A 26801-nucleotide genomic window follows, 5' to 3' on the forward strand; every position below is an offset into this window, starting at 1 on the left:
GGAATTCCATCGCGTCAGAGGGGGTCTGTTGGATGCAACGGGCCGAAACCACCCCTGAATGGAAAAGTCCAGCCGACCATGTCAGCCGCTCCAGCTGGGCCAGTGAGAGACACTTACGACTGACCCTGCTACCCTCTCTGGACCATAATACCACCCCTCTCGCTTTCAACAGCTGCTGCACGGAGAAAAATGAAAGCATCCAGGAGATCTGCTAACAAGCTGCAGGCACAGTGGCAGATGTTCGTTTTTTGAGTCATTTTTGCAGAGAGAGAGTGCAAATATGATAAATGCCAGAAAGTTACATGCTTACTGAGCTACACCAAGCAAGCAAACGAAAATGGCAGACAAGGGGAACACGTCTGGCGCTCAGAATAGAAAGTAGTAGTTCAGACTGCTATGTATTTTTAGGCATCCATTTTATTTAATTTTCTATTCAGTTTTAATTAGGGCTGCCGTCGACTAAAGATTTTTCCGGTCAACTAGTAGTCGTTCATTTGAAGCGTTAGTCGACTAATCGCATGTTTATTTAATAAACCATTTAAATAATAATAATGATCCTTTAATCGCCTACACACCCTATTAAGTGCTCAAGTACATGCATAAAGCTTGCTACAGCACACCAGCAAAAGTAATGATTATGAATGTGTCAGGGAAGGAGGCTCCATTAATATTTTAATAATTTATTGACAAACTAGTGCTTTCTTTTGTTTTCGGTTTAAGAGATGAATTCAGCAACACTGCCTCATCATCTCCGCAGTAGTGGATGTTCCTGTATGTTTCACATTACATAATCCATTTGAATTGGTTCATTTGAAAGTGAACATTTCACTCATTATAAATATATTTTCCATGTCTGTAAGGCAAGTATACACAGAGTTTTGCGCTCTGTTCGCAGAGGCAGTAGAAAGCGCATCCTGTTTTTTTTCATTATTTTACAAAAGCACAATGTTTTGTTGTTATTGTGTGCACACACAAATAAACGCAGAGTATTTACAGATTATATATGACCAAAAATGAGCCTCCATCTGCAATGCATTGAGCACACTGCTATTCCGTTTTCACACTTTGCACAGACACTTCAAAAGCGCACATTTTTCTAGGTAAACATAAGATTGAGCTGACATGTTAAGTTGCTGCTACTCACATATATTTTAGATTATTTGAGGTTTGTGAATGATAGGCGAGCGTTTGAAGGTCCTTTCCAATGTACTGTATTACCCCAAAGAACAGTCGTTAACGATCTGTCACAGACTCACCACTCACTGTGGATTTTTACTTAATTTTTTTTTCTGCGACTAATAACATTTTGGTCGACCAAGACACTTTCCATCGACTCTTCTTGGCAAACCTAGCAGTTTCTCATTTCAGTTCATCACAAATTAATTTTTGTTATGAGATCTAGGATAATCTCTTGTAATAATATCCCTGGGGAAAAAAATAACAGTGCTGTTGGGCCTAAATATCTGAAACCCGTATAGGTGCTTCTGTTTTGCATTTGTATCATTTAGTATGAGTTTTCATTATAAACGATACCGTCTGCGCAACAGTTTGACTTTTAATTTTTCTGTGTTTTAAACGAAAAACTATGTAATATTTAGCTATGTAATATTCCTTTTTCGTTTATTAGATCTTCACTGCTTTGCCTCCTCTGACTCTGGGCATCTTTGAACGCTCCTGCAGGAAAGAGAACATGCTCAAATACCCTGAACTCTACAAAACCTCCCAGAATGCAATGGGCTTCAACACCAAGGTAAATACACTCAAACATGTAGTTAAAATCTAAGTTTAGCTGAATCTCTATCAGAGTTTGGGCTGCAGAGATGAACAGCCCACTGATTGAGGAATGATGTAAACTCATATTTATAATTCGAACGTGTTAAAAGTTCGTACAACATTTGTAAATATATGTGTATATAATAAAGTAGTGAAACTAGTTCATTTGCATTGATCATGATGATGACCCTGTAGACAGGTCATGCTGTGTACACTTTACTGAGCTGTGTTTGGTGAACAGTTTAGCACCCAGGCTAAAAACCCCACTGAACAAACAGATCCTTTTACGACTCCCTACACTGTAAAAAAGCAAGTCAACAGCAAGACCTTGTTGGTTTAGCCGTCTATTAAACTGTCCCTTTCTGTCAGCCTTTTTGCTTATCTGAGATGTCTTTGAGTGTTCATCTCCCTTTTTAGAAGCTCATAAACTCTCTTAAGCCAGTACCAATTTGAAGCTAAATGTCTAATATGTATATGTATAAAACACTCCTAATTTAGTCTTTTAGAAAAAGCGCACTTAGAGTCTAATATTTAAACATTTATATGAAGTTTTTTGAATGTACTACTTTTTTATATGTACATTTAATTGGTTTTTAAAGCATTATTTAAAATAAAAAAAATGTGTTAATGTTCCTAATAAAATGTAGAATCAAGTTTGTCTTTAATCTTAAGGACATAAGCCCAGTTTTAGATGCTATGATGCTAGATATGTCCTAGTAAAATTATTTCCGATACCTTAATGGTATATAGGACAAGCATATTTCCATCCTCTCTGTGTGTCTGTGACTGCTGGCTTTGCGTCTCTCTGTGTTAATAAAGCTGTCTGGTCTCCAGCTCCAGTGTGTCTGCGCTGGTGTCACCTCACAGTCTTGCTCCACAGCCGTGGAGACCCATTTACAGCACACTGACACGGATTACAGGCAACACAACCCCTGGGGTCAGGAGGGAGAGACTGATTTACTGGCCATTTGTAACACAAACACATAATTCTTACTTTAATTGTTCAATGCATAAAAGAAAGCTGTAATGGTGAAGTGGAAGACTATAATATACAATAAAATTAAGCGTGGAAGTAAGGAAATTTAGTAGAATAATAAGTAACAGAACAGTATTATATATATATAATATATATATATATTATCAGAAATCTTAATAGGCTGATTTTTGTTATTTCTCTATAATGAAATAATGAGTGATATATTTGCTTGGAACAAAGAAGCAAAGACTGAGTTAATGGATATATAAAGGAAGGTAATGAGAGCATCTGTTGAATACTGTAGCATTGTCCAACTTTGTGAACCCAAGATTCTTTTGAGTCAGAATTTTTTTATTTTTATAAAGAATTGGTTAAAATTGACTCACTGAAGCCTTAAACAATCTCATGACTCAACTCATTTACCAATATAGTCTAAAATATTTGCGTGCAACTCCTACTTTGCATTAATTTTAGTATTGTTTAATGTAAATGATGTGTTCCTATACAGGAATACATGTATGCTGAATTATGGCTGATTCTGAAGTGATCTGAAGTGTTCATGTAGATGTTGTTGGAGACATTTTATTTAATAATTGAACCAGCTCTACATGTGCCGCATCCCTGTTTCCACTGCTACGTCATCTGTATACACAACAGACCCTTTTTTTTGTGAATAAAGTCTGTGGAAGCAGAGAGAAAGATCATGCATTAGATTGGGAAGAAGCAAAGAGTGTGAAATATTTAGGTCTTTACCCACCATGTCCCCTTTCACATTTAATTACATAGCTTTGACACTAAAGGCTCCCTAATAACGACAAAGCCCCTCGTAGACCCCGGGATAGCAGTTATTGCATTTATTCAACACACTGCAGCCTCCATCCCTCCCTCCTTCTGCCTCTTTCTCTCTTTCATTCTCTCCCTTTCTGGCTTTATTTGTAGCCCAACATAGTTGGAGAAGGCTTATTAGAGCGTCTGGCAATAGTTGGCACAAAATAAAGTTTATCCTTTCATGCTAGTTTAAGTAATTAAGCTGTCACACAGAATGCAGTGCTTTGCTTCAGGCAGGACAGACGGCCATTCACACCTACATTCTTAGCAACCTGCTTAGAAACGGAGGAGTTCGGGGCCTCCCTTTGACAAATGATTATGAACGTTTATCGATTTCATTAGCATTCATTGCAGGACTGTGCGTGTAGAGCACCAGGCGAGGCTGAGAGCAGGTTGTTTCACATGGCACTTGGATCATGTTTTGTTTAAGGTGGTTGTGTTTTATTGCCTACTTTGTGAAAATCTCAAGTCAAATGTAGAATTGAGTCATGTCCAAATTTTGAATACATTAATAATGTAATACTTATACACATTTTTTAAATGCTTATAAAATACTTAATCTTCAGTATCAATTTAATTCCAGAGGTTAGGAGGGGTGAGCTATAGTGCCCCTCTGAGGTGTAGGATGAGCTGTCTGTCTGAGGGCCGGAGCCCTGAGCTTTGTTTTGCTTCGCTGATAGCAGAGGTGAGAGGGTCAGGGCAGAGATGCCCAGAGGTCACACAGGGCCCCTGTGAAACAACACAGAACAAGACAATCTCAGGGTATCCCTCTTTTCTCCCACTCTCTCATTCTCCTCTCATTTCTCTGCATCCCATCCCCCTCGAGAGATTTCAGAGCTGTCACTTGGTTGGGTTTGGAAAAACTTAAGATGAGTGTTTCAACATTTAAAGATTGAGGATCGTTTATCCACCTTTTTCCTAATGAACCTACTGCTTATTGTTTTGGGGAAGGTCCTCTCAAAAAGACTGCAACAAATAATTTCAAATCATAAGATTGTGCTACAAATAATCCTTATCCGTCATTTTGACTGAATCAGCTGTACATATCCAACTCATCTGTAATATTGCTGCGGATAGAAGCAGGATCTTTAGGATTTATTCCTGGTATGTTGAAAGTAATTTAATGCTTTTACACATTTATACATTTCCTTTTAATGGTCGATGGTTGAAGGGTGAGTAAAATAATGTCACCTCATAATACCCGGTTTTTGAAAATGCTTATTATTGCGTTCATAGAGTGAATCTTTTGCTGACTGTTGTAAACAGAAGTTATTCTCATAATTTGGGAAAAGCGTCAAGGGCCGTAGGAAAAAGATGGATAGATTCTAGTCCTTTTTGTCAGATGCTAGCATTGCAAAGTAATTCATTTTTGGGTTTGTAAGATTTATTTTATTTTATACATTTAAAATGTATTTATCCAGGTAATATGATTTAAATTAATCAAAAGGGAAACAGTTGCAAAACTGGAGTGTTTCGGTTCCAGTTTTGCAATAATGGGAATGAATTACATTTTAAAAATATATTAAAATAGAAAACATTTATTAATTTGCATGACTTGTAAGGGTTCCTTTAACATTTGTTTTAAAATACAGTTTTTATGGAACACTGCTTCTTACTTACAGTAATTTAAAAAATATATATTTTTGTTGATAATTGGATTTAAAAAAATTAAGTATTTTTCCTCACATTAAACTGTTGTATAAATTTATTGCAATTAAATCGTTATTGATAGAAATAAAACCGTTTTTGTGAGAAAATACCTTAGAAGCTGACAGATGCATTTCTGGAATCTATTCCTTTAAGCACTTTGTGAATCCTTTTGAATTGAATGACTCCTTAGAAATAACCAGTTCAAAAGAATTATTCATTCACAAAATGGACCTCTCTAGCAGATACTACAAATATGGTTCATTCTAACAAGACTTTTTGTTCATATGGAGAAATTTGTGTTTATTTATTTTAGTGAATTAATAAAAAAAATGACTTTTTAATACTGTTGACTGCCTCTCAGCACAAATATTATGCTGTTTTACTTATAAATATGGAAATAATCTGTTGTGTCTGTGGGCAGTGAACAGTCTTAGACTTTACAGAGGTGAAAAGAGCAACACCAAAAAAAAAAAAAAGAAGCGGAGATTGGAAACTGGACCTGTGACGGGCCTGATTTCATTTCACGGCTGTTTCATGCTACATCGCCCATTAGTGTTTTGATTGGCCATGTCCGTGCATAATGTAAATTCAAAACAAGGCGGTTTTGGAGGAGGATATTTGTTTAAATGGCACATCCAAAGTCCACATGCCCATGTATACAGTCACAGACACTCAAAGACTTTATGCCGTACCTGTGTAAGCGATAGTTTTTCCATGCTCCCAAATAACCATGCACTGTAGCGACAGACTCATACATCTTAATTTCTTAAACTTGTCTGTATTTGTACTAAAAGTATCCATGAAGGATTTGGGGTTTTTTCACAACTCACAAAGGAACGATTGGGGAAATTCGATGAGGCAACTAACTGCAGGGAAAAGAGAAGAGATGGCGGAAAAACACTGCTTACTGACATCTCTCATATAGTTGGCGCGCCTCCCCTCCTCACTCACAGGATATACAAAGTGTCTGTCAGCGGGGTGGCCATTGAGCAGGGAGGCCTGACAAACCTTCCACTTAGCCTAGCGCTGAGAAAGCACAAAGGCCTGGGGTTCAGGGGTCACTGGCAGGGTTAAGGTGGCCACTGTCTTTCTCATGCCTCTCTTTTTTCCTCCCCCCTTCTCCACTCTCCTGCAGGTCTTCTGGGCTCATTGTCTGAACGGCCTGTTTCACTCAGTCATCCTCTTCTGGTTTCCCCTCAAGGCTTTCCAGCACGGTAAGATCACATACACACGCTCTCTCTCTCACACTGCATTTAGTTTTTTTTTGTTTGTATTTTAAGGTCAGTGTGTGTCATATTGACAGACGGGTCTGCTCGCGTTTTAGCTTAATTGCTTCTCATTGGCCACCATGAATATCTGAAGACCACTCACTCTTATACACACACGTGCACACACCTTCTCTCCTTTTCTCCATTCCCACATACTCATTTAAAGCAATAGTTCATGCAAAAGTGAAAATTGTCATTTATCATGCCGTTGCAATCTTATATTACTTCCTTCCATTAAAAACAAAAGCAGTAGTTTTGAAAAATATCCTTTTTAATTTTAATATACTGGAATGAAAGTGAATGAGGACTGTGACTGTTGAGCTTCAGAACATATACAGTAGCACCATAAAAGCATAAAAAAAAATCTGTACAACGTACTGTATGTACGAAGTCTTAAGTCATAGGGCCCTATAATACAACCAGTGCAATGCGATACAAGGCGCAGCGCAAATGTGTTTGTTAGTTTCAGTCCGGGGCCGTTCGCCATTTATATATATAAATGCCTACCTGTCATAATGGATAGTCATCGCATGTATCAGAATTAGGTTTATCTATTTGCTCGCATATGAACAGCTCCGTTTCCTCTCGGAGACACGTTCTGTCTTTGCTTGCCAAATTCCGCCGTGTAAATAGCAAATCCGTCATGGCACGAGCGCAACTGGCTCTTAAAGGGAATGGAAGATGAGACTCTGATTGGTTTATCGCACGTTACGCCCAAAAATCACCCATTACTCATTAAGAGAATAGGGACAACCCATTTAGACCATGCGCCAGGGTGCGGCAAACGTTTTTCTATCTTTAAAATAGCAAAAGTGGATTTGGACACGCCGTGAGTGAACCTGCTCCGTGCGCTTTACACTTTGCGTTTAGATCATTAAAATAGGGCCCATATAATTTCTTTGTCTGACGAAAAGGGCCTCATTTTAATTTATATTGAATTTAATGTTTCACTGATAATCTTTCACTGATCTTTTTAAATGTATTATTTGGATTTAGTGAGTTAAATCTTTATGAATTAATCATTCATACAAGTTTTATGAGTGTGATCCACTGATTAATAAAGACTGAGCTCAAAATGATTCACAAATAACTTTTTTTTGGTCAATAAATTTGGAAACAAATTTTGGTCAATAACAACTTAAATTTTAGGCTTTTCCTTACGCAAACCTATCAACATATCTATACTTCCATGGTGTTTTTTGTAGCTTGACACTAAATAATTATACAATTTTCATTCTTAGGTTAACATTTTGGTATAGTTTAACCAATTGCTCTGTGGTCTAGAAGTTGCTCTTTACATGTATTCGTAAGTGTAAGCATCTACAAAAGAGTGTGTCAAGCATGTGTGTGTGTGTCGGCACAAATATTTGGCTGACTGCAGGACCACACAGTCAGAATCAGACCTGCTTTTTAAACAAAGCACTGGAGACTCTCTCTGACTGACAGCCTGTCAGCACCACACACACACACACACACATACCTTCCTGATCCACATGTGGTGTCAGTTGTGTTTCGCCGTGCCAGAGCGCTGATGGTTTTGGATCATCCGCTCTCACTTACAATCAGAGAATGACTCATCCCCCTTCTCTAAACCACACTGCCATGTGTGCACTTTTGTATGTGGCTTTCCCAGATTTTAAGCCAAAACTTGTACTATTTAATCAGAGATGTTTGCTGAAGCAATTAGCACAAGCCAATAACTATCATCCTGAAAAGTCAAGAAAACCCAGATTGTCTCAACGGTCAATTAATCATTAATGATTTGGGGAGATCTCTTTTCCAAACCTCTCTGTACAGCTGTCAGCAGCTCCTTTTACACCCACTGTTACCTTTTATTCACATGACTGTTGGAGCACAGGTGTGACATAAGAGGAGAATAAGTTCATTACAAGCTTATTCGCTCAGATTAAACAGGCATAAAAGGTTTTTTGGCCCATAGGGCCAAATAGGCAGAAAAGGTAGAAATCCGTAAAGAGGTCAGATTCAAACTTGCATAACCCACCTGAGCACCACAGCTCCACTAAGCCATGGCTCTGTCCCTAACAGGACATCCTAGAGAAATTTTAAAACATTCTTTACTTTGAAAACAGCCCTGTTCGATATAATACCTAATTTTGTCCCTCTAATAAAAACAAAATCAAAGTTGCGGATGTTAAATATCCTGAATTTAAATGTATTTCCCGAGTCAAAAGCATATTAAGTTGTCTAAATGGTCATTTGTTCAGTGAGACAGCATTTTGCCATCATGTATGTAAACAGTACATTTCTGGTAGTCTTGTCTGTTTAATTTGAGCATTTGATCCCTCTTGAGTTGAACATCTTAATGGAGTTTCTACAACCGTCCCACTGACCTGTGTTTGCATGGAAATGCGTGTGTTAGCATGTGATCCTTCACTCTAAAAGCCTTCTTGTTGATTCTCCTCTCAGATACTGTCTTTGGAAACGGAAAGACACCAGACTATCTCCTCTTAGGAAACATGGTTTATACAGTAAGTGCATTCGGGCCCTCAGATCCTCACAAAGCATCTCTGTGTCCTCCCCGTCGCCTGACACTTTGTCCCGGCTGTCCTGCTGTGAAATGTTCCTTCTGTGCCGAGTCTGGCCTCACTGAGGGTTTTCGCTTCCTTTTTTTTGCCAACTTTTTAAGCACTGAAATGAAAATGAAGCTGACCTGCTCTATTTCAAAGTGTACTTCAAACAGAATCTGTTTGGAGGTTCCTGTCTGCCGACTGTCTCTCATTAGATCATACGTCTGTACAATCTAATCTGTTTATGTGTACATGTGACCTCAGATAAGAACCTGTCTCTCTCACAGTTTGTGGTGATCACGGTGTGTCTGAAGGCTGGGCTGGAGACGTCGTCCTGGACCATGGTGAGTGTTGGATGACTCTTTCCATCCTTCTATCTCTTTTCTCTTCCATTTCACTGTGTCCTCCCATTTCCTTTGACTTTATTGTCCTTCTATCAGTAGAAACAAGCTCCTCCACCCCCTCTCACTCTCACTCCTCTCACTTACCCTTTTCTTTTGCCACTGATGTCATGGAAAAGTTCAGAGCATTCAAAGATGATGTCATGGTTGCATCACTTATCAAAGCACTTATTCACATATGCAATTATAGTGAACTGTTGCTTACATTTTATTACTATTAGAAATTGCATTACTATTATGGTGATTGCAAGGCAAACGCTCAGCATTTAAAATGTGATAAACACTTTTTTATGTCAGTGTAATTTAAATCATAATGCAGTAAGAATAGTAATACATTTAAAAGAACTGTTTTTTTTCTTTGAAGTTTGAATTTTTAAATGTAATAATTTAAACCTTGCCATCACATATATAAATGACATTTTGAAATATATTCAAACAGGAAACAGTTCTTTTAAACTGAAATAATATTTCACACTGTTACTGTATTTTTAATCAAATAAGTGCAGCCTTGGTGAGCAAGAAACTTTCTCACAACAGTAAAAATCTTAATTATTCCAAACATTTGACTGTTAGTGTGAATATATGCTACTGTATATACTTACGCCATAGTAAAATTTCACATGCATTTAAAATATTCAGTCTTTTTCACTGCACTGTATTTTGCAAGTGTAATTTCCACAATTTTTGATGTTCGTGTGGTTTTGGAACGTTCACATGTGGTTTCAATGTTTCACATGTGCAAATTTCAAGCCTCAAATGCTTGATGATCATGTGATTAAACAAAAACACATGGGTGTAACATGCTTCCATATGTGCACACTTGTGATTTAGCATGTGTTCATGTAAAATTCATGTGTGTTAAGGGTTGTTGTTATGAATGTCACTAGTCTAAAATTATAATACGTCTTTCAGATGAGGGTTTTGTGCTGTTTGTGTGTCAGGCTGCCAGTATTATCAGCAAAATGAACTCACTGTGTGTTTTCTCTAATCTTTTCTGTCTTATAGTTCAGCCACATTGCCATCTGGGGCAGCATTGGATTGTGGGTAGTCTTCTTTGGCATCTACTCCTCACTATGGCCTCTGATTCCTCTGGCCCCGGATATGTCAGGAGAGGTAAGACATACAGTACAAACAAGTTTTGGGTAACAACAAAGTTTTGCTTATTTACATATCGTTTTTTGCAGTTTTTTTTAATTGATCAGAAGTGACAGCAATGACATTCTAATGTTACAAAAATATAAGCTGCACAGCAGTTTTCAACATAATAATTTGAGCACTAAATCTGCATGTTAGTCTGTGTACACACACTCAGTGTTTGAGATTTTGACAGCCACATTTACTTGCAGGCCTTAAAGCGTCTTATTCACATAGGAGCTTAGCAGCTCAAATACTGTATGAATGTGCAAAAGGAGTCAAGATCATTCTGTTTGTGTCTATCACCTGTAACTGTAGCGTCAGTAACTAAAGTAAAAACATTCATAAATCTATGGAGCATTGCCACATTTGACACAAAGTGAGAATGGAGAATTTGTCACATTTGTTATCATGCACTAACTATTACAAACATGCAAACGCTGGACAAGTGTAGCACAGCGTAACTCTCGAGTATACCATATTCTGCTGCAGTGTGATTGTTGATGACACTAACACTAGAGTAATGGCTGCTGAAACTTCAGCTTTGCATCCCAGGAATAAATGACATTTGAAAACCTATTTAAATAGAAAGTTGCTCTTACACTGTGTCCTAACTACATGCAACGCAACAAGATTCCATGGCATACGCTTGTTTTTTCGTAGTGAGTTCACAGTTTTAATGTACATCTTTGCTTTATTTATTTGCGAGATCTGAGGTAAACTGCTGTATCTGTTGTATATGTTTAACTTTGAATAAAGCACACAATCAGTACCTGAGATTATAAATATCATATACCGTATTTTTTGGACTATAAGTCGCACCTGAGTATAAGTCGCATCAGTCCAAAAATACGTCATGACGAGGAAAAAAAACATTTATAAGTCGCACTGGACTATAAGTCACATTTATTTAGAACCAAAAACCAAGAGAAAACATTACCGTCTACAACCGCGAGAGGGCGCTCTATTTTTTTCAGTGTAGCCTACAGGAGCACTGAGCAGTATAGAGCGCCCTCTCGTGAGTGTAGACAGTAATGTTTTCTCCTGGTTCATGTCAAATTAATTTTGATAAATAAGTCGCACCTGACTATAAGTTGCAGGACCATCCAACTATGAAAAAAAGTGTGACTTATAGTCCGGAAAATACGGTAGCTTGTTTGCTGTTGTTCCAGCCCCGACGTTCTGGAATTAGAAACCGATTTTTTGCGCCAAATTAGGCCATGTTAGAACATGGTGTCATACTGTCAATTGTAATAATATTTAGCAAATTACTATCTTTCAGTGTTTTTGATTAAATAAAATTAGCCTTGCAGAGCATAAGACATTGCTTAGTCTTAATAATTTTGGAATTAATAAACTTTTTAACTAGCTTTATAAATCAAATTTGTCTTTAAACTATATATAGCTAAAAACACACACTAACGATTCTTATCCCTGGGGCTCTGGATGTGTCAGGTGATATAACACATGCACAGACCACCCTTTTTTTTCGCCTGGGGCTTTACACTATCTATCCCATAATCTGAGCATTAAGAGTCTGTGTGTGTTCATTAGGGTGAGCAGTGGACTGGAAACTCTACACCTCCATGAGGCCTTGGGGCACCACAGGTCTCTGCTCTTTTCTCACCTCATAATCTCCTAATGGGGCCTAATAGGCCCTATTTGTGTCACCTGTGAAGAAGTGCGATTTAAAAACGTCTGCAACTGCTTGTGTGAGAGTTCAGATGTTCTGGAGTCCAGATAGAATAATTGTGTGTTTATAATGGTTTGGTATGGTTTTAATCAATGATATAATAAAAGTTAATGTGTGCTTGCTGTTTTGCTATTTATTTATATAATGTCTGAGCATCAATATGAGAACGCTCTGTTCGCACACATTGTTGGCGTTGACTAAATACTCTCAAAAGCATCCAAGTTTTTTATCCCAGCATCTGGCGTTGTGTAACAGTAGCCTCTTTATCTCATGTGTGTCCTGCACACCCGTCCTGAATGGCCAGTCAAGTGGGCTCTTTTATCAGCTCTTCCCCTCTACATGTAGGGTAGTAGAGTAGATCAGACCCCAGAGGCTCAGGGTAACCCAATGCTGAGGGGAACCATAGCAACGGCACTACATCAGAGCGCGGGGGACACCTGAGAGAGCCCACCTGAACACACCTGAACTCTGGGCCACCTCACACCAATCTCTGGCTGCTGCCACAGCTGCCTGAAGGGCCGAGAAAGGAGAAAACGATTATGATGGAAAAAGTTAAAAGACATGCCACACCATTAAATCTATTTAGTTGAATTGTCACTCTTACATATCACACAATGCATCATTATTTTGACATTTTCACGGTACTCCAAAGCACTTCAGAAGAATAGCATGGTAGGTATTATTTTGAAGTGCCTTGGAGTACTGTGAAATTACAGATGGATATTTTAATCATTGATAAGATTTTATAATGTTTTGGAAAGAAGTCTCTTATGGTCATCTGGGTTTTATTTATTTGATCAAAACATGTAATTGTTATTTATTCCTGTGATGGGAAAGCTGAATTTTCAGCAGTCCTTACTTTATTCTTTAGTGTCACATGATTCTTCGGAAATCATTCTAATATACTGATTTGGTGCTAAAGAAACATTTCTTATTATTACCAGTTCTTTTGTTTTTTTCAGAATTTTTTCTATTTTTTTTTTTTAATTCAGGATTCTTTGGTGAATAGAAATTTAATAAGAACATTATTTAATTGAAATGTAATTATTTTGTTACTTTGTAAATGTCTCTATTGTCACTTGCATCCTTGCTGATTGAAAATGTGTAGTTCATTAGAAAGCTGAGTAAAGGAACTTGAATTGTAAATTCCATTGTTTGTAAAATTGTATTGCCAAATGGTTTGGAGTACTGAGAAATGTTAAATATGCAAGTTTTTACTCCGTGAACAATTCTCAGAAACAACTACTAGTTGATTGCTTTAGTTTTAGGGCCTGTGTCGACTAGTTATGAATTACATAATTACGTTCCAAAATAATTTTTTTTCACGTCCTCGTGCAGCTGTATGGTGTAGTTTTAAATGGTAACCTGTGACAGCAATTTTTTTTATTTGTAGTGTCATGCAAATTTGAAACCGTGAACCCTAGGTTTATAAAGTTCATAAAGAATAAAATCACAGACCTTTGAGATGGTCTGAACTGCTCTAAAAACCTTGAAAACTTGAATAAACTATGGGCTGCCCAGAGGCTGACAGAAACCATGACAACATCTGTTTTCTTGCACCATTCAGGACATCATTGGCATCATCTCACATGTGCGGGATTCACTCTATAGTAATTTACATAAGCTAAACATTGACTCATTGACTAGTCAGCTACTTTTTTTATAACAACTTCTCAATTAGTAATGTTGAATTGCTATGCACTGTCAAATAATGAACGTTAACAATATAGTTTTGATCTAGTCATCTACTGCACTAGTTCAGACAGTCTTGTCACACCATGTCACACTCAAGGCAACTTGAGATTCTGTGCTTGACATCAAGAGCCTGCCGATTACCCAACTATCACCTCACCTGCCATTACAAAGCCCCCCTCATCTCACACACCTGTTTAAAGACACACACATTCAGCCAGTCATGTCATGAATGCACCTTTGAACAGACACACATCACATATTGCATCCAAAGGCATGTAGCATTTAGATAACACTAAAGAAAGTCACTGTGAATAAAACAAGGGCTACAGCAATGCAAAAAAGATCTTTTAGATGTCAGTGGTGTGATGTAAAGGTTAGCTGTAGCTGCATTGAAAGTGTTCTGTGGTGCATTCCTCTCCATTCTTCCATTGAATGCAACAGACAGGTCTGTTTTATTCAAGTGCACCTGGTATCTGTGTGAGACAGACCATTCATCTTGTTCCACTCTCTTTGATGTACAAGATTTCACCTTTAGAGCCTCACTCTCTCTATCAGCAGATAAAACTACAGCCTGCTGCTCTTGTAACACTGCATACTGGAAACTCTGTGTGTGTGTGTGTGTGTGTGTGTCTGCTCTGTTTCAAACTTTTTTTTAAAACCGAACCTGTCAGGCAATTCCTGTCTGACATCTTAGTCAAATATCTTAGTTCATTATATTGTAATGTATACAGTGCTGCTTAAAATCTGGTGAAAAGCTACGGTTTATATTATAGTAACAAAATATATTAGGATATAATACTTTTTTTCAGATTCGATTATTTTTATTCTAAAAGTAATCATCTAATTGCATTTTCATTTCAAATTATTTTATCAGCTAAAAATCTGGGTTAAAAAAAATTAAGTGAAAAAACTACTTCAGAATGTAAGTATTTGGTTTATACCTATTTTGCTTTATTGGCAGCAGCTCTTTAGCTGCATCATTTCCACAAGTATGTGTAAAACCTGATGATCATAAATTGGAATGTTCCAAATGGAATCAAGCACATCTAACCATCTGATCATAGGAGTCACATGGTCAATGCCACTTATTTGCTGATTTGATTAGTGACCTAGAAATAGATCACAATGTAAAATATTATCCCAAATATGTCCTGGAAGTAGCTATTTTTTTATCTGATTTTGAATTCCAGATTTTCAGTGTTGTCTCAAGCTTTTGGACCATTTTCTATAAAAAATATGGTTGGTTTGTTTCTTTGAAATTTGCACTATTTGTGGCACTTTGAGTACTAAAGGTATTTGTCTTACCAGTCATGGAGATTTGACTTGTAACTCCAGAAATCAGTAAAACCTGAGCAGCCTCTGTTCCTCACGGTATGAGAGATGAAGATGAAGTTTGGAATGTTTTAAAGTAATATTTTCCAGTACATTAGTGTGTAATGTGCTCTGAATATGTTTTTCGTCCAACCAAGTGACTAATTTTCTACAAACTCAGAATGAATGCCAATGTTCGTTTATTTGAGTTCTTTGTTTTCAGATAGTCTTTCCTAAATTTCCCTCAGTCCATGGAGATATTCCATGCTAAGAGTGGAACATGGGGATGATGGGATATTAGAGTGTGTGTGTTTTCCATACTGGACACTCGAAGGCCTTGTGAATACCTCCATTCCCCATGCCTTGAGACAAACTGAGAATTGCTGTTTTTGCAAGCCCTATTGGAATTGGATGTCTCTCTTGCTTTTTTTTCTTTTCCTATTTTTCTCTCAAAAACAACGGGCATTAGATCGGACTCCAGCTGTATCTGGTCTACTGGGACTTTGAATCACTATGCTCTACACATTCAAACCACAAACTGACTAGAGGACCTTTGATAGAACGTTTACAATTAGGTTGTTTATATACACAAGTTGACATTAGACTGTTTGAGTGACTGGCTTGGCTTATAATAAAAGCATATTTGAATTAATTGCAAGTGGAATATTTAGTTTTTGGGGAAAAAAGGCAAAAACATTCTTTATTCTTCTTGTACATGACTTTGTGTGTGTGTGTGAACGTGGATAAAGTCGGCTTGGCTCAGGCATTAGTATGTAGTTCCTAAAGCCAAAGGGCCAGGCCGAGGGTGAATGACCATGTCTGAATTGTTCTCATCTCATATTTACCATCACAATGGATGGTATTAACATTCTTGGGCCAACATTATCACTGGCAGGCATGAGCAGCCCAACTCTGCTGTTTCACAGCACTGCTGATTAGTGCACCCAGGCATAGTTAATCCATCCTGTCAATCACCAGAGGAAGTTACCACGTGGGATTGAATGATAAACACTCAGACTCAGTTTGCATGGTTTAAGCGCTAATAGAATCTGTCAACGTTTGCTTTCAGGTTTTGAAAGACCTGATTGAAGATTTTAAATGGTCCGTTAGTGTGTGCTTCTGACAGAGCAATATAGTCATTTTGATTAATTATGGTTTGTGCATGAAGGTTTGTGTATGTGTCAACTTATTGTGGTTTAGAGTGTGTGCTTACATAGAGTTTGTTTTTGTCAGATTTCCATTTAGCATCAGATTTTGTCCAAGTTACACGTACAATGTGGCCAAATCCAATAAGGTAATGTGATCGTTTAACCCCCCATTCAGTGGTAACTATAGTTCAGCTTTAGTGAAGAGCCCTTCAAACCACACACATGCCATCTCTGGAGAGCACATTCAGTGCTTTGATTGCTTATGACAAAGGATGGGATGCTTTGTGTACAGTATGTGGCCATTTCTTTTTACAATTACCTTTCTAAGTATGTGCATACTTAATATATTTGCATGCATGATGTTTTTAAGGCTGAGAGAGGCGTCGAACTAGAAAGATCTGCTTTAGATGTTAATAGTGTTTGTAGAACATTGGTATACCATCTAGGACCATAAAAAAATCCAAAGTCCTACCAGTTTAATCTGGTTTATGGAACATGGTGGCTGGCTACTAGCTTACATGGGTTTTTCCAGCAGGAAAGTTGCATAATGTGTGTGTATATTTGTTGGAGAATGTGTCCAGCAGAGACCGAGTGAGTCGATGTCCTGTCTAAACATTGGATGCGGACACCCTTGATTTCCAGTCGAGACGAGGCCATAGTGGTTTATTATTATGACGTAAAAATACACCTATGGCCTGCATGCTTTCAAAAGCCAACTAGATTTGTGTTTTACGAGAACTATCCATAGAAATGTAAAAAAAAAACAAAAAAAAAACATGCAGTTTAACACTGTTTGTATGTTCACTTTATAATTTGAAATTGTACAGTTCATAGCAAAGTAATCTGTTTATTGATTTTTAAGAGTATTTATAACATAAAACTTAGCAGGAAAATATTAATGAAGTTTGACATTGTACTTTTTTAATTATTGACTCGAATTGAACATTCCCACCACTAGATTTATTCATACTTAATGTATTTGAACCTCTCTGGTCCTGTCTGATTGTTCAATACATTAGCCTCAATGAAAATGATTAAACTGCCGTTATCAAAGTGAAAATTACATGTTACCTCTAGGACTGTCGAATTCCAGCACACCATGAATATCTTCTCACCAATGTACAATTTTCTCTAATTGTACTTGGCAATACAGAACACTTGTTTCATTCAGGGTCAAAGATGACATTAGTAGGGTGGAGGAAGCCATTTTGATTTCCAGTCATTTGGGACTTCCTGCCTCCCTGATGTTTTGTTAGACATCAAAGTCTATTTTCCTTTAATGGTGAGTAGATTAGCTAATTTGGGAACACCTGAAACCTTTGGTAGATTGCTTCAGGCAGGTGTGCCTCTCGGCTTTGTGCTGGGGCCTTTACTGGTTTCCATTACAGGAAGTTGATTTGTCTCCGAGTACAGAGTTTAGACAAGTGGTGCAAGCATATGTTGAATGGCATTGCAAGAGGGTGGATCGGTGCTCTTTGACATTTAATGACAGGTATTTTCAACGCAGCTGGGCCAAAGCAAACAGGATAAGCGCAGACGACTGCATCTCACACCCCAATAGCCCACGTTAGATTGTTCCGTCTTGTGAATCAGACCCTGTTAAACCACAGAGCACCCTTTCTTTTACTCTTTTTCTCTCTTCTTTTCTCTTTCTGTCTCACTCCAAATTCCTCGCTTCCTCACAGGCTTTGGCACTCTTCACTTTGGATGTGACTGTTACGATCAAGATATCTTGCACTGAAAGTACTAACTGTAATAATTATCTGAGAGATTGTTTCTGATTGTCTAAATATCACCCAGTTCAAGAGAGATGTATATATTCCCTGCTTGTTTATTTAATTAAGTGTATTTTGGCAAATGGATGTTCCGATTTTGGCCTTGCTTTGGCTCTCATTTAGGAATCGTCTGTTTTGGTTGTGGAAAATATTGAGATAACAAGTTTATTCTGTTCCAATTTGGAATTGCAGAAAATTTATGAACTACTACAGTTATGAACGGATTCATTAAAGTAATGAAGACTTATGTGTCTGAGTTTTGCACTTGGTACCATGCAGTGCTTTCTAAGAGTGATTGGTGGTAACATCCAGTAATCTTGGCTGTGATAACAGATAGTGCTGTTTACGCATACCTGATTTCATCCATTTTAAAATATGATACAAATAATGGCCTTCACAGCTTTTTCTTTTTCTCAGCCCAGGTTGAAGTAGTTTGGCAGAAAAATTACATTTTTACTTTTAAGGCACTGGAGTGATTCCAGTGGCTAATATTCCTTTACTTTCCATATGCATTTCACATTTAAAAACACATGGGGGAGAATGTGCTTTTTATTTTTATCTATCTATATATCTGTCGATCTCCTATCTATATTTGTCATTTTTGTGTGTTTGTTTCTGACAGACACAGACAGCTGTGTAATGATAGACCTTTTTGTTTTTTGAATATGGTGACATTTTACCCCACTGTCTCCCATGTATCATGTGAAGCGGGCTTTCTGATAGGTCAGAGTCATCATTTGGGGTCAGGGTTTTAAAGGGGTGATCTGGGAAGTACCATTAGCAGTTAACAGTTGGGATCTGTACTCCAGCAGAATGCCTCTCTCATCGGTCTCTCATTTCACCTCTTCTTGTCTGTCTGGCTTCTCATCTGTCACACACACATTTAAAATGTACCAGGATGAGACACATCCCAGCCCCCCTTAACTAGATTACATCTTTCAAGTTTTGGTCAGATTGGTGATTGAAAGCTAAACTCTTCTCTTTGGTTCTCTGTCTCGTGTGTGTGTGTGTGTGTCTGTTTCCCAGGCAGAAATGATGTTCAGTTCAGGACTCTTCTGGATGGGTCTGATCTTCATTCCCATCACCTCTCTGGTGTTTGATGTGGCCTACAAAGTGTAAGTTGAGATTCTTCAGTAGCAGCCATTAAACCTTGAACTTATCTTTCTATGTGGTCACCAAAGGTTTGTGTCAAGTATACGGTTTTAAAAGTACTGACGTATAATTTAAATTGCATGCTACACTCAAAAAATAACTTTTTGCCAGGACATGATTCAATCATGGAGAGTGGTTCCACAAAATTGAATCAAATGATTTGGATACAATTGAATAAAGTTATTTGGACATTTCTAATTTGTTGAGTTTACTCAGTTCACTTTAGTTCATTGTATATTAAGTATCAAATAACATGTTTTCATCATGGGGAACCACTCCATGATTAAATGAAGTTCAGTCAAAGTGTTACAGTAGCATAGCAAGTTAAATCTTCTTGACACATATGATGTTAGATTTTGGCAGTTTGAAGATGGTATTGATTGCATCCAGCTCTCCCATTATAGTTGCATTTTTAATTAAATCAGCATAAAATCTTTTTAGCAGGTCTTTATTACCAAAGTACAGGCTTGATACCAAAGTGACAGAAACTTAAATAGCAACGTAACAGAACATTAAACATTTAAAAATATTCTTAAATGATCATCTTGCTAAAAAAAAAAAAAAAAGCATAAAAATAATTTAATTTAAAACATTTATTTCCCTTTTCTGCTACTTAAATATCCTGCTACTCAAAATTAACATTGTGTCAAGCCAAAGAATAACCATTTCAAGTCAGTTTGACATAATGTGATTGTGTTTGAACAAGAAACCTGAAACCAAAAAAATCTAAATGAATTGTTTAAATAAAGTGAATAACAAAGCCAAATACTGTAATGCAGAAAATAGTTAATAATCATGCATACATGGGAGACAAAATGTTTTATAATTATTTTTAATGAAAACTGCAATAATAAAACAATAAATAATAATTTCATGAAATTATAATAATCATAATATAGAAATAATATATGAAATACTATGCATTAAGCTTTTTGGATTTTTTATTATTATTGTTATTACAGTCTTTTTGTTATAACTTCAAAAAATCCAGCTTTTTTATTTATTAAATTATTTATTCGTTTATTATAATATTTTTTTGTGGTGGGGGGGCTTCACTTTTAGCAGACAGAAGACTTTGAAAACTAATAATAAAACAAATTATTTAATTATAAATTAGAATAATCATAATACATAAATAATAAAAAATACTTGTATTAAATATTTAATTTTGTTTTGGAAAAATACATATATATTATTATTATTATTTTAAATATTTCTAAATTGTAACAGTTTTTGTTTACTTTTGTGTAACAAACTCTTTTAACTGTAAGCTAAAACTTTAAAAAAAATCCTGCTTTTGTATGTATTTATCACATTTTATTAAACAAACATTTTTATTTTTTTTGAGGGCACAATATGCGATGTGCATTGATAGTCTGAAGTTACATGCATTCTTATATACATTTTATTTCCACCTTGAGGGGTTTAGTCATAGTTTTGACTTTTGACTTGTTTGTTTGTTTGTTTGTTTGTCTTTTTACCCCCTGTGTTTCAGTATGAAAAAGGTCTGCTTTAAGACCCTGGTTGATGAGGTGCAGGAGTTGGAGGCACTTTCGAAAGATCCAGGAGCTGTGGTGCATGGGAAGAGGTGAGGGCCGTTCCTCGTGAATTCATAATAAAACAGAACAAGCAAAAACAGCGGATCAGCAGGGATCACCTCCAAGTGTAAACGATCCTACTGGCTGCTCTCCCGGCCCCGCTCTCATTCTGTCTCCTCAACCTCTCACTGGAGACACATCTGTCCAGCAGGAAATTTGTCTTTAATTCGGTCGCTCTTCTGCAGGACGAGAAAAGAGCTGTACATTTTGTGCATAATGATGTCTGTGTCTCATTACTATTCCTCTTTGTGTCCTTCCCTGTAGTTTGACCGAGAGAGCCCAGCTCCTGAAGAACGTCTTTAAGAAGAGCACCGTCAGTCTGTACCGGTCCGACTCCATGCAGCAGAATCTACTCCGTACGTCAGCGACACACATGTGCTTCGCCACCCACAGGCACACGGACGCAGACACACCTACATGTTCTCCACAGCGCAGCCATCACAGACAGACTCATGCCGAATCACTGATGCACACACACCCTACCATCCCCATGTGCAGCATCAAAATGCAGGTTCACTCTCAAACGCAAGGGCTTATGGATGTGCAACTGCAGACACTCACAGATGTACAAATCTGAACCAAAACCCATGAAAATTAGGTGAGGATGGTTGTTCTTGACAGCTGCAGATAGGTGCTTATGTAGTCATAATATCACTCGAAAGCAACAGCTGCATTAACAAACCTCAAGTTTGACTGAGATGGCACCAATCATAGGGTTCCTTCTCAGGCAGCTGTTTTTTGGGCACGGGGACTCGAAGCTCATGTTTTATCAGGGAATAACTTGGCCTTCCGTGTTAAATCTGGAGAATTTTGTTGAGGATATCGCAGTCCGAAATTGACTTATTAAAGCTCATTCATGAGGTCATAGTATGTACAGCCACAGAGTTCACACACACACACACACATGCACACAATCTTAACAAATGACTAACATTTCCTTCCTGGATTTGCTGTTTTATACTACACTTCCATTTTTCATGTGCTTCCTTTCAGTGGTTTTCATCTGGTGAGCTGCAGGTCCGATGGAGGTTTGCTAACAGTAGGCGAAAACAATGCTGAAAACAAATGCAAAATGCAGCTAAGGATGGAAAAATCAATATTATATATATTTAAAATATTAATAAAGTTATTATAAAATCATACAAATTCATTATAAAATTAAAAGCCATTTAAAATTCCAATTAGTTTTTTTTAATTACATAATTTATTAACAGTATTTTATTAAATAATCATATTTTTTTAGAACATTTTTTATTTATAATTATATTTTGGATATCATTTTTAACATTCTTTTGTACGTTTGTGTTAAAAAAAAAGAAATAGGTGTTAAATCTGGCTCCTGTAGTATATCCAGTTGAGAACCATTGTCTTTTCATTTCTTTATAGTTTAAGATTTACATTTCTTTTTATTTTCTGTTTGTTACCTCTCTTTATTTGCTCTATTTTTGTGTTTGCTTTTAGGTGAGGATGGGGGACGTTCAGTGATAGTCTGATGTTATATGCATTCTTACCCTTTAGCTCATATCACTAAATATTAATGCAGTTGCCTTACAAAAACAATACATATTGACACCATAATTAAACCTGCATTGTCCATCACGTCCTTCCCATTCTCCACCTGTGCATGTGCTGCTGCTGTTTTGATTGACAAGCAGAGTCATATTTAATCATTTTAATGTCCCGCTATCATTCCCACCATGCATTGCCCTCCTCGGCCTCTTGCATGTGCGCCCTCAGGCCAGCAGGTAGAGGTCGAGTCGGTTGAGACATAAGGTGAGTCATGGATCAAAGGGCCAACCCCAGTGTGCAGTGCTGTAGAGACCATAGCGCCAGTATGAGCCAGATCTTTAATATTGAATTAACTATTTGATAGACTTAGAGTCCAAATCAAAGGAGCAGACCTGTTTTCTAGTAGACTTCAATAGGTATTTTTGATGTAATGAGCCGCATTTCTTCTTCTTCTTTAAGACAGAGTAGTTGATTTTTCCAGGTAGAATCAATAATCTGATATTACAACACTCACAGTGGCTTATTTCCTGCCAGCATCAGTTTATAGTCTGCCAGGATAATTACTATTGACTACCCCGATCGTCCCAGCCAGCCCACCCACACTGCCATAGTCGGGTCCCCTCTGAGACCACTTTGAATTTTTCTGTTTATTTCTGGAAGCAGGCAGTCAGGATGCTGTGCATACTGATGTCTTTTTGCTGCGTCTTTCTGCAGACAAAAGACCTCCTTTAATTTGGACCACTACAAATATTTCCAGACATTTTGGTCCCATTAGTGTATGTAGGTCACTGTAAAGGCTTATTAAACCCCCGATTAGACTCCCAAATACAGAATAATCCAGACAGCCTTTGAATCCTCTTTTGAGTTTAAAGACCATGTTCCAACAGTTTTTTTTTTCTGAGCAAATATACATTTATGACCATAAATATTTATAATAACACAAAAGTTTTCTATAATTTTTTATTATTAAACTATTTATGTTCTATATCATTTATGTAATTCATGCACAATGTAATTTTACATAATATTGTTTACAAATGTAAAAGATTTACAGTTTATTTACTTTTATTTATTTCTCTTGTGCATTTCTTCTCAAAAATATGAGAACGGTACTTTCGGTGCTATTAGTAATATTTGCAAACATTATTTCTTACATTATTTCTTTTTCAAAGTGTACACCCTGGTGATGATTGAAGAAAAGACTTGTTCTAGATAAACACAAAATTTGAATCTCTTTCCCCATCTTAATGTGTGTTGTTTATTTTATTTGCTTCATGTTTTCATTTAAATTTTATTTGTATCACTCATCTTGTAAATTTGCCGGCAGTATGTTTTTTAGTGGAGTGTATTTGTCTAACGTGTGTTTTCTGGGTCCCGTTTACAGACGGCTACGCATTCTCACAGGATGAGAACGGAGTGCTCTCCCAGTCTGAGGTCATCAGAGCCTATGACACCACCAAGCAACGGACCAGTGAGTGGTGAGATCCGGGTCGCTGGGCCCCGCCCCCTCTCAGCGGTCACTCAACTTTTTCATGGCTGACAGAGAGCTGAAGCCTGTCAGTTTAACTTTGGCCAGCCTAGGGCACCCTGGGCAACAATGGATATGAAAAATGAAGCAGTATTTGAGAGAGAGAAAAAAAAACAAGTTCTGCTCTGTTGTAGTTCTATGTTCAACAGCAGACACAAGCACTGCTCTAGCATATTTTTGCCCAGCCTGCGGTCAGTATGGTTTCTGGTCTGTCAAACAGAGGAGAACAGCAAAAAGAATTGACTCTCCTCTCTCCTCCGCCATTCCTTCGGCTATGAGTGTTACAGCCAAAAATGTGCTGTTGATGAGGGTGGTGATAAAGGTGTTGAGAAACATTTGTGGTAATGGTCTTTGACTGTGACTTCCTAATCATTAATGGCACATGAAACACTCCCTTTTGTTTTTATATCACATATGTATTTGATTTGCGTCAGACAACAGGACGCATGCCAGATAACCAGAAATTAAGTTCCAAAGAATATTAGAAGCGCAGTCCCTATTTTAAAAACAATGTTTAGAAAATATAATTGTTTTTTACACACCTCAGATAACGAGTTGTTTTGACAACTTTACCCTTGGTTTCGATTTTATTATTGTTCATGTTAAATTCTAAGCTATCAAAGCCTTATATTTGTTGTTGCCTTCAGTCATTAACAGGCATGTTTTTTTGTTTTGTTTTTTAAGTTGTTTCGATTTAGTTTTGCATTTAGTTTGTTGTATTTTAACTTTTGTTTAGCTTTGTTTTTGTAGTTAGTTTTAAGTTTAGTTTTTTTTATTTAGTTTTGATCAGTCAGTTTATCGTGTCTGGTTCTTCAGATCTTAGCTTGCATGTATCTACCTTTTTTTAAACAATTTGGCAACATTTCAACAGCTTTTTTTGAACACGTTTCTGCATTCCACGTCTTACACGGCTGCAATGATCACAAAGGTGCCTAACAGGAATTTTTTTTCCCAGAGAGATAGTATTTCAGAGTCTCTAGCTAGGCAGCGTTACCGCACGCTTACACGTTAGACCAAAATAATGATGTATCAGGCTACACAGGCAAAATGAGAGCTTTTTAAGCCACAAATTGAACCTCGACCCCATTTATGCATTCGTCTCATCGTAAGGGGCTCGTGCGTGAAACTCTTTTAGACTATCAGATGTTCACCATAACGTTTATTTGACTTGAATTGAAAAAAAGTATTCAGCCCTCAAACATAAGTGCCATTAGCATAGGGGAGGAACGGAGGATTTTGCCAGACCCACACAGTATCGATACAACTTTGTCTCTATAGTTATTTAGTGAATTTGTATTTTTATATTGGAGTAAGTGTGACTTTTTGGACTGATCTGCTTTGTAATGAAAATGTCGTTCCTTTTTTTTGTGGTTCCCCTTCAGAAACTGGTCGTGATTCATGAGCTTAAGTGACTACAATTGTCGTATTAACGCTTCTTTAGTTGATGGTGGAGTTTGTGCGTTGGTTTTCTTCTCCCCGTGGGAGAGCACGTTTTGTATCGTGCGTCTGCGCAGTGTGTGTTTGTCTGCATGTGCATGTGATCTACATTTCGGATGCGTGCGTGACTGCGTGAGTGTTCGTGACCCCGTCAGTATGCATGTCTGTTTAACTATATTAAAGCAGCCTGAGAGACTGGAATGAGGATGCGTGTGACGTCCTCTGTGTTGTGTGCCGCTGCTTGTTTGGTTCGTCTGCACGACTCCAGGTATTCTAACGGTGAGCTATATGCCGATGCATGGCCCTGTACGTCAGCAGGTGTAAGTGTGTGAGCGCACGTGTGTGTCCCATGTCTCTGTGTGTGTCGGTTTGGATGAAGCTCTGCTAAAGCTTGACCAGAGATGTTGCACAATGCACTCTTTCAACTCTTTTGTGATGAATATTCTCTTATCTAGTTCATATCAGTTGCAGTATTATTTGTCTGGATGGATATACCGTACATGTTCTTCATTTAGTTTGGGATCTCACTGTAACTCTTTTTCTTCCAGCTGAAATGTCTTTTATTTAACGTGGAAAGAACACGTTTATAGCTACTGTGCATTTCGTTCCTTAAGCTGTGTTTTTGACCGATCGTTGGCGTTATGGGTCGTCATTCAACTCGAACACTGGAAATACGAAGTAATGTTGGTTAAAGCTTGGACTGTTGCTTTCTAAAACCCTGTCTGTCAAAGTGATTGATTGCATGAATGGAAAAGTGGTTCTTGGTTTAGCCTAAATGTTAATTGTACGCTCAATCTCCCTCTAGTGTTGGTCACTTTAAAGAATGAAAATGCACTTTTATATGGTTTCAAATTCTCTATTTGGTGTTTTATTTTTTTCATTCGGATCTTTCGTTTATGTCTTTTTGTTAAATGATTGTTTAGCATGTTGGAACTGCAAACTTTTAAGTGTTTTGTCTCAACTGCCATGAAAGACTACTGAAATAAACTTTCCAACTGAAGCTCATCTTTGGTGATTTCTCTCATTTTTTGTTGTATTCTGTTAATTATATCCTGATGAAGCCTCAAAGTTGTCCAAGATATACACTATTAGTGTTAGAACAGTATAGTTGCAGGCATCAGGAGAATCTCTGATCGTTTGTATTGAGTGGAGACTCTCCATTGGGGTTTCAGCAAACACAAAGTCATGATTTGGCAGTAACCTGTTTTGTTTCCATACCATAAACTTCCAAGAGCTTATTTTCCTGTCTAGACTAATGCATTTCTAGCTTCTTTTTTAAACACGCATTAAAATACTTTAACAAAAACTTCCCTGCATGTATGAATCTTTGTTTCTGCCCACTGTGATGTTTGACTTAAGACGGTTTACACTTAATACATTTGATTTCATGTCTTCCC

The 26801-nt window shown here is 37.3% G+C and overlaps 1 protein-coding gene across 4 annotated transcripts in view; it reads left to right on the forward strand.

Moving 5' to 3' along the window:
• Positions 1-26409, forward strand: part of LOC127971009 (phospholipid-transporting ATPase IA) — a 122174-nt gene extending 95765 nt beyond the window's left edge. For all 4 annotated transcript variants that reach the window (XM_052573748.1, XM_052573746.1, XM_052573745.1 and 1 more), the window contains 9 exons: positions 1628-1750; positions 6363-6441; positions 8923-8984; positions 9311-9367; positions 10430-10537; positions 19207-19295; positions 20828-20920; positions 21195-21286; positions 23824-26409. In XM_052573748.1, coding sequence (XP_052429708.1) covers positions 1628-1750; positions 6363-6441; positions 8923-8984; positions 9311-9367; positions 10430-10537; positions 19207-19295; positions 20828-20920; positions 21195-21286; positions 23824-23921 — 801 coding nt within the window. In that variant the 3' untranslated portion in view covers positions 23922-26409. The remainder of the gene's footprint in view (positions 1-1627; positions 1751-6362; positions 6442-8922; positions 8985-9310; positions 9368-10429; positions 10538-19206; positions 19296-20827; positions 20921-21194; positions 21287-23823) is intronic.
• The last annotated feature ends 392 nt before the right edge of the window (positions 26410-26801 follow it).

Source organism: Carassius gibelio, chromosome B14 (assembly GCF_023724105.1).
Source record: "Carassius gibelio isolate Cgi1373 ecotype wild population from Czech Republic chromosome B14, carGib1.2-hapl.c, whole genome shotgun sequence".
NCBI lineage: Eukaryota > Metazoa > Chordata > Actinopteri > Cypriniformes > Cyprinidae > Carassius > Carassius gibelio.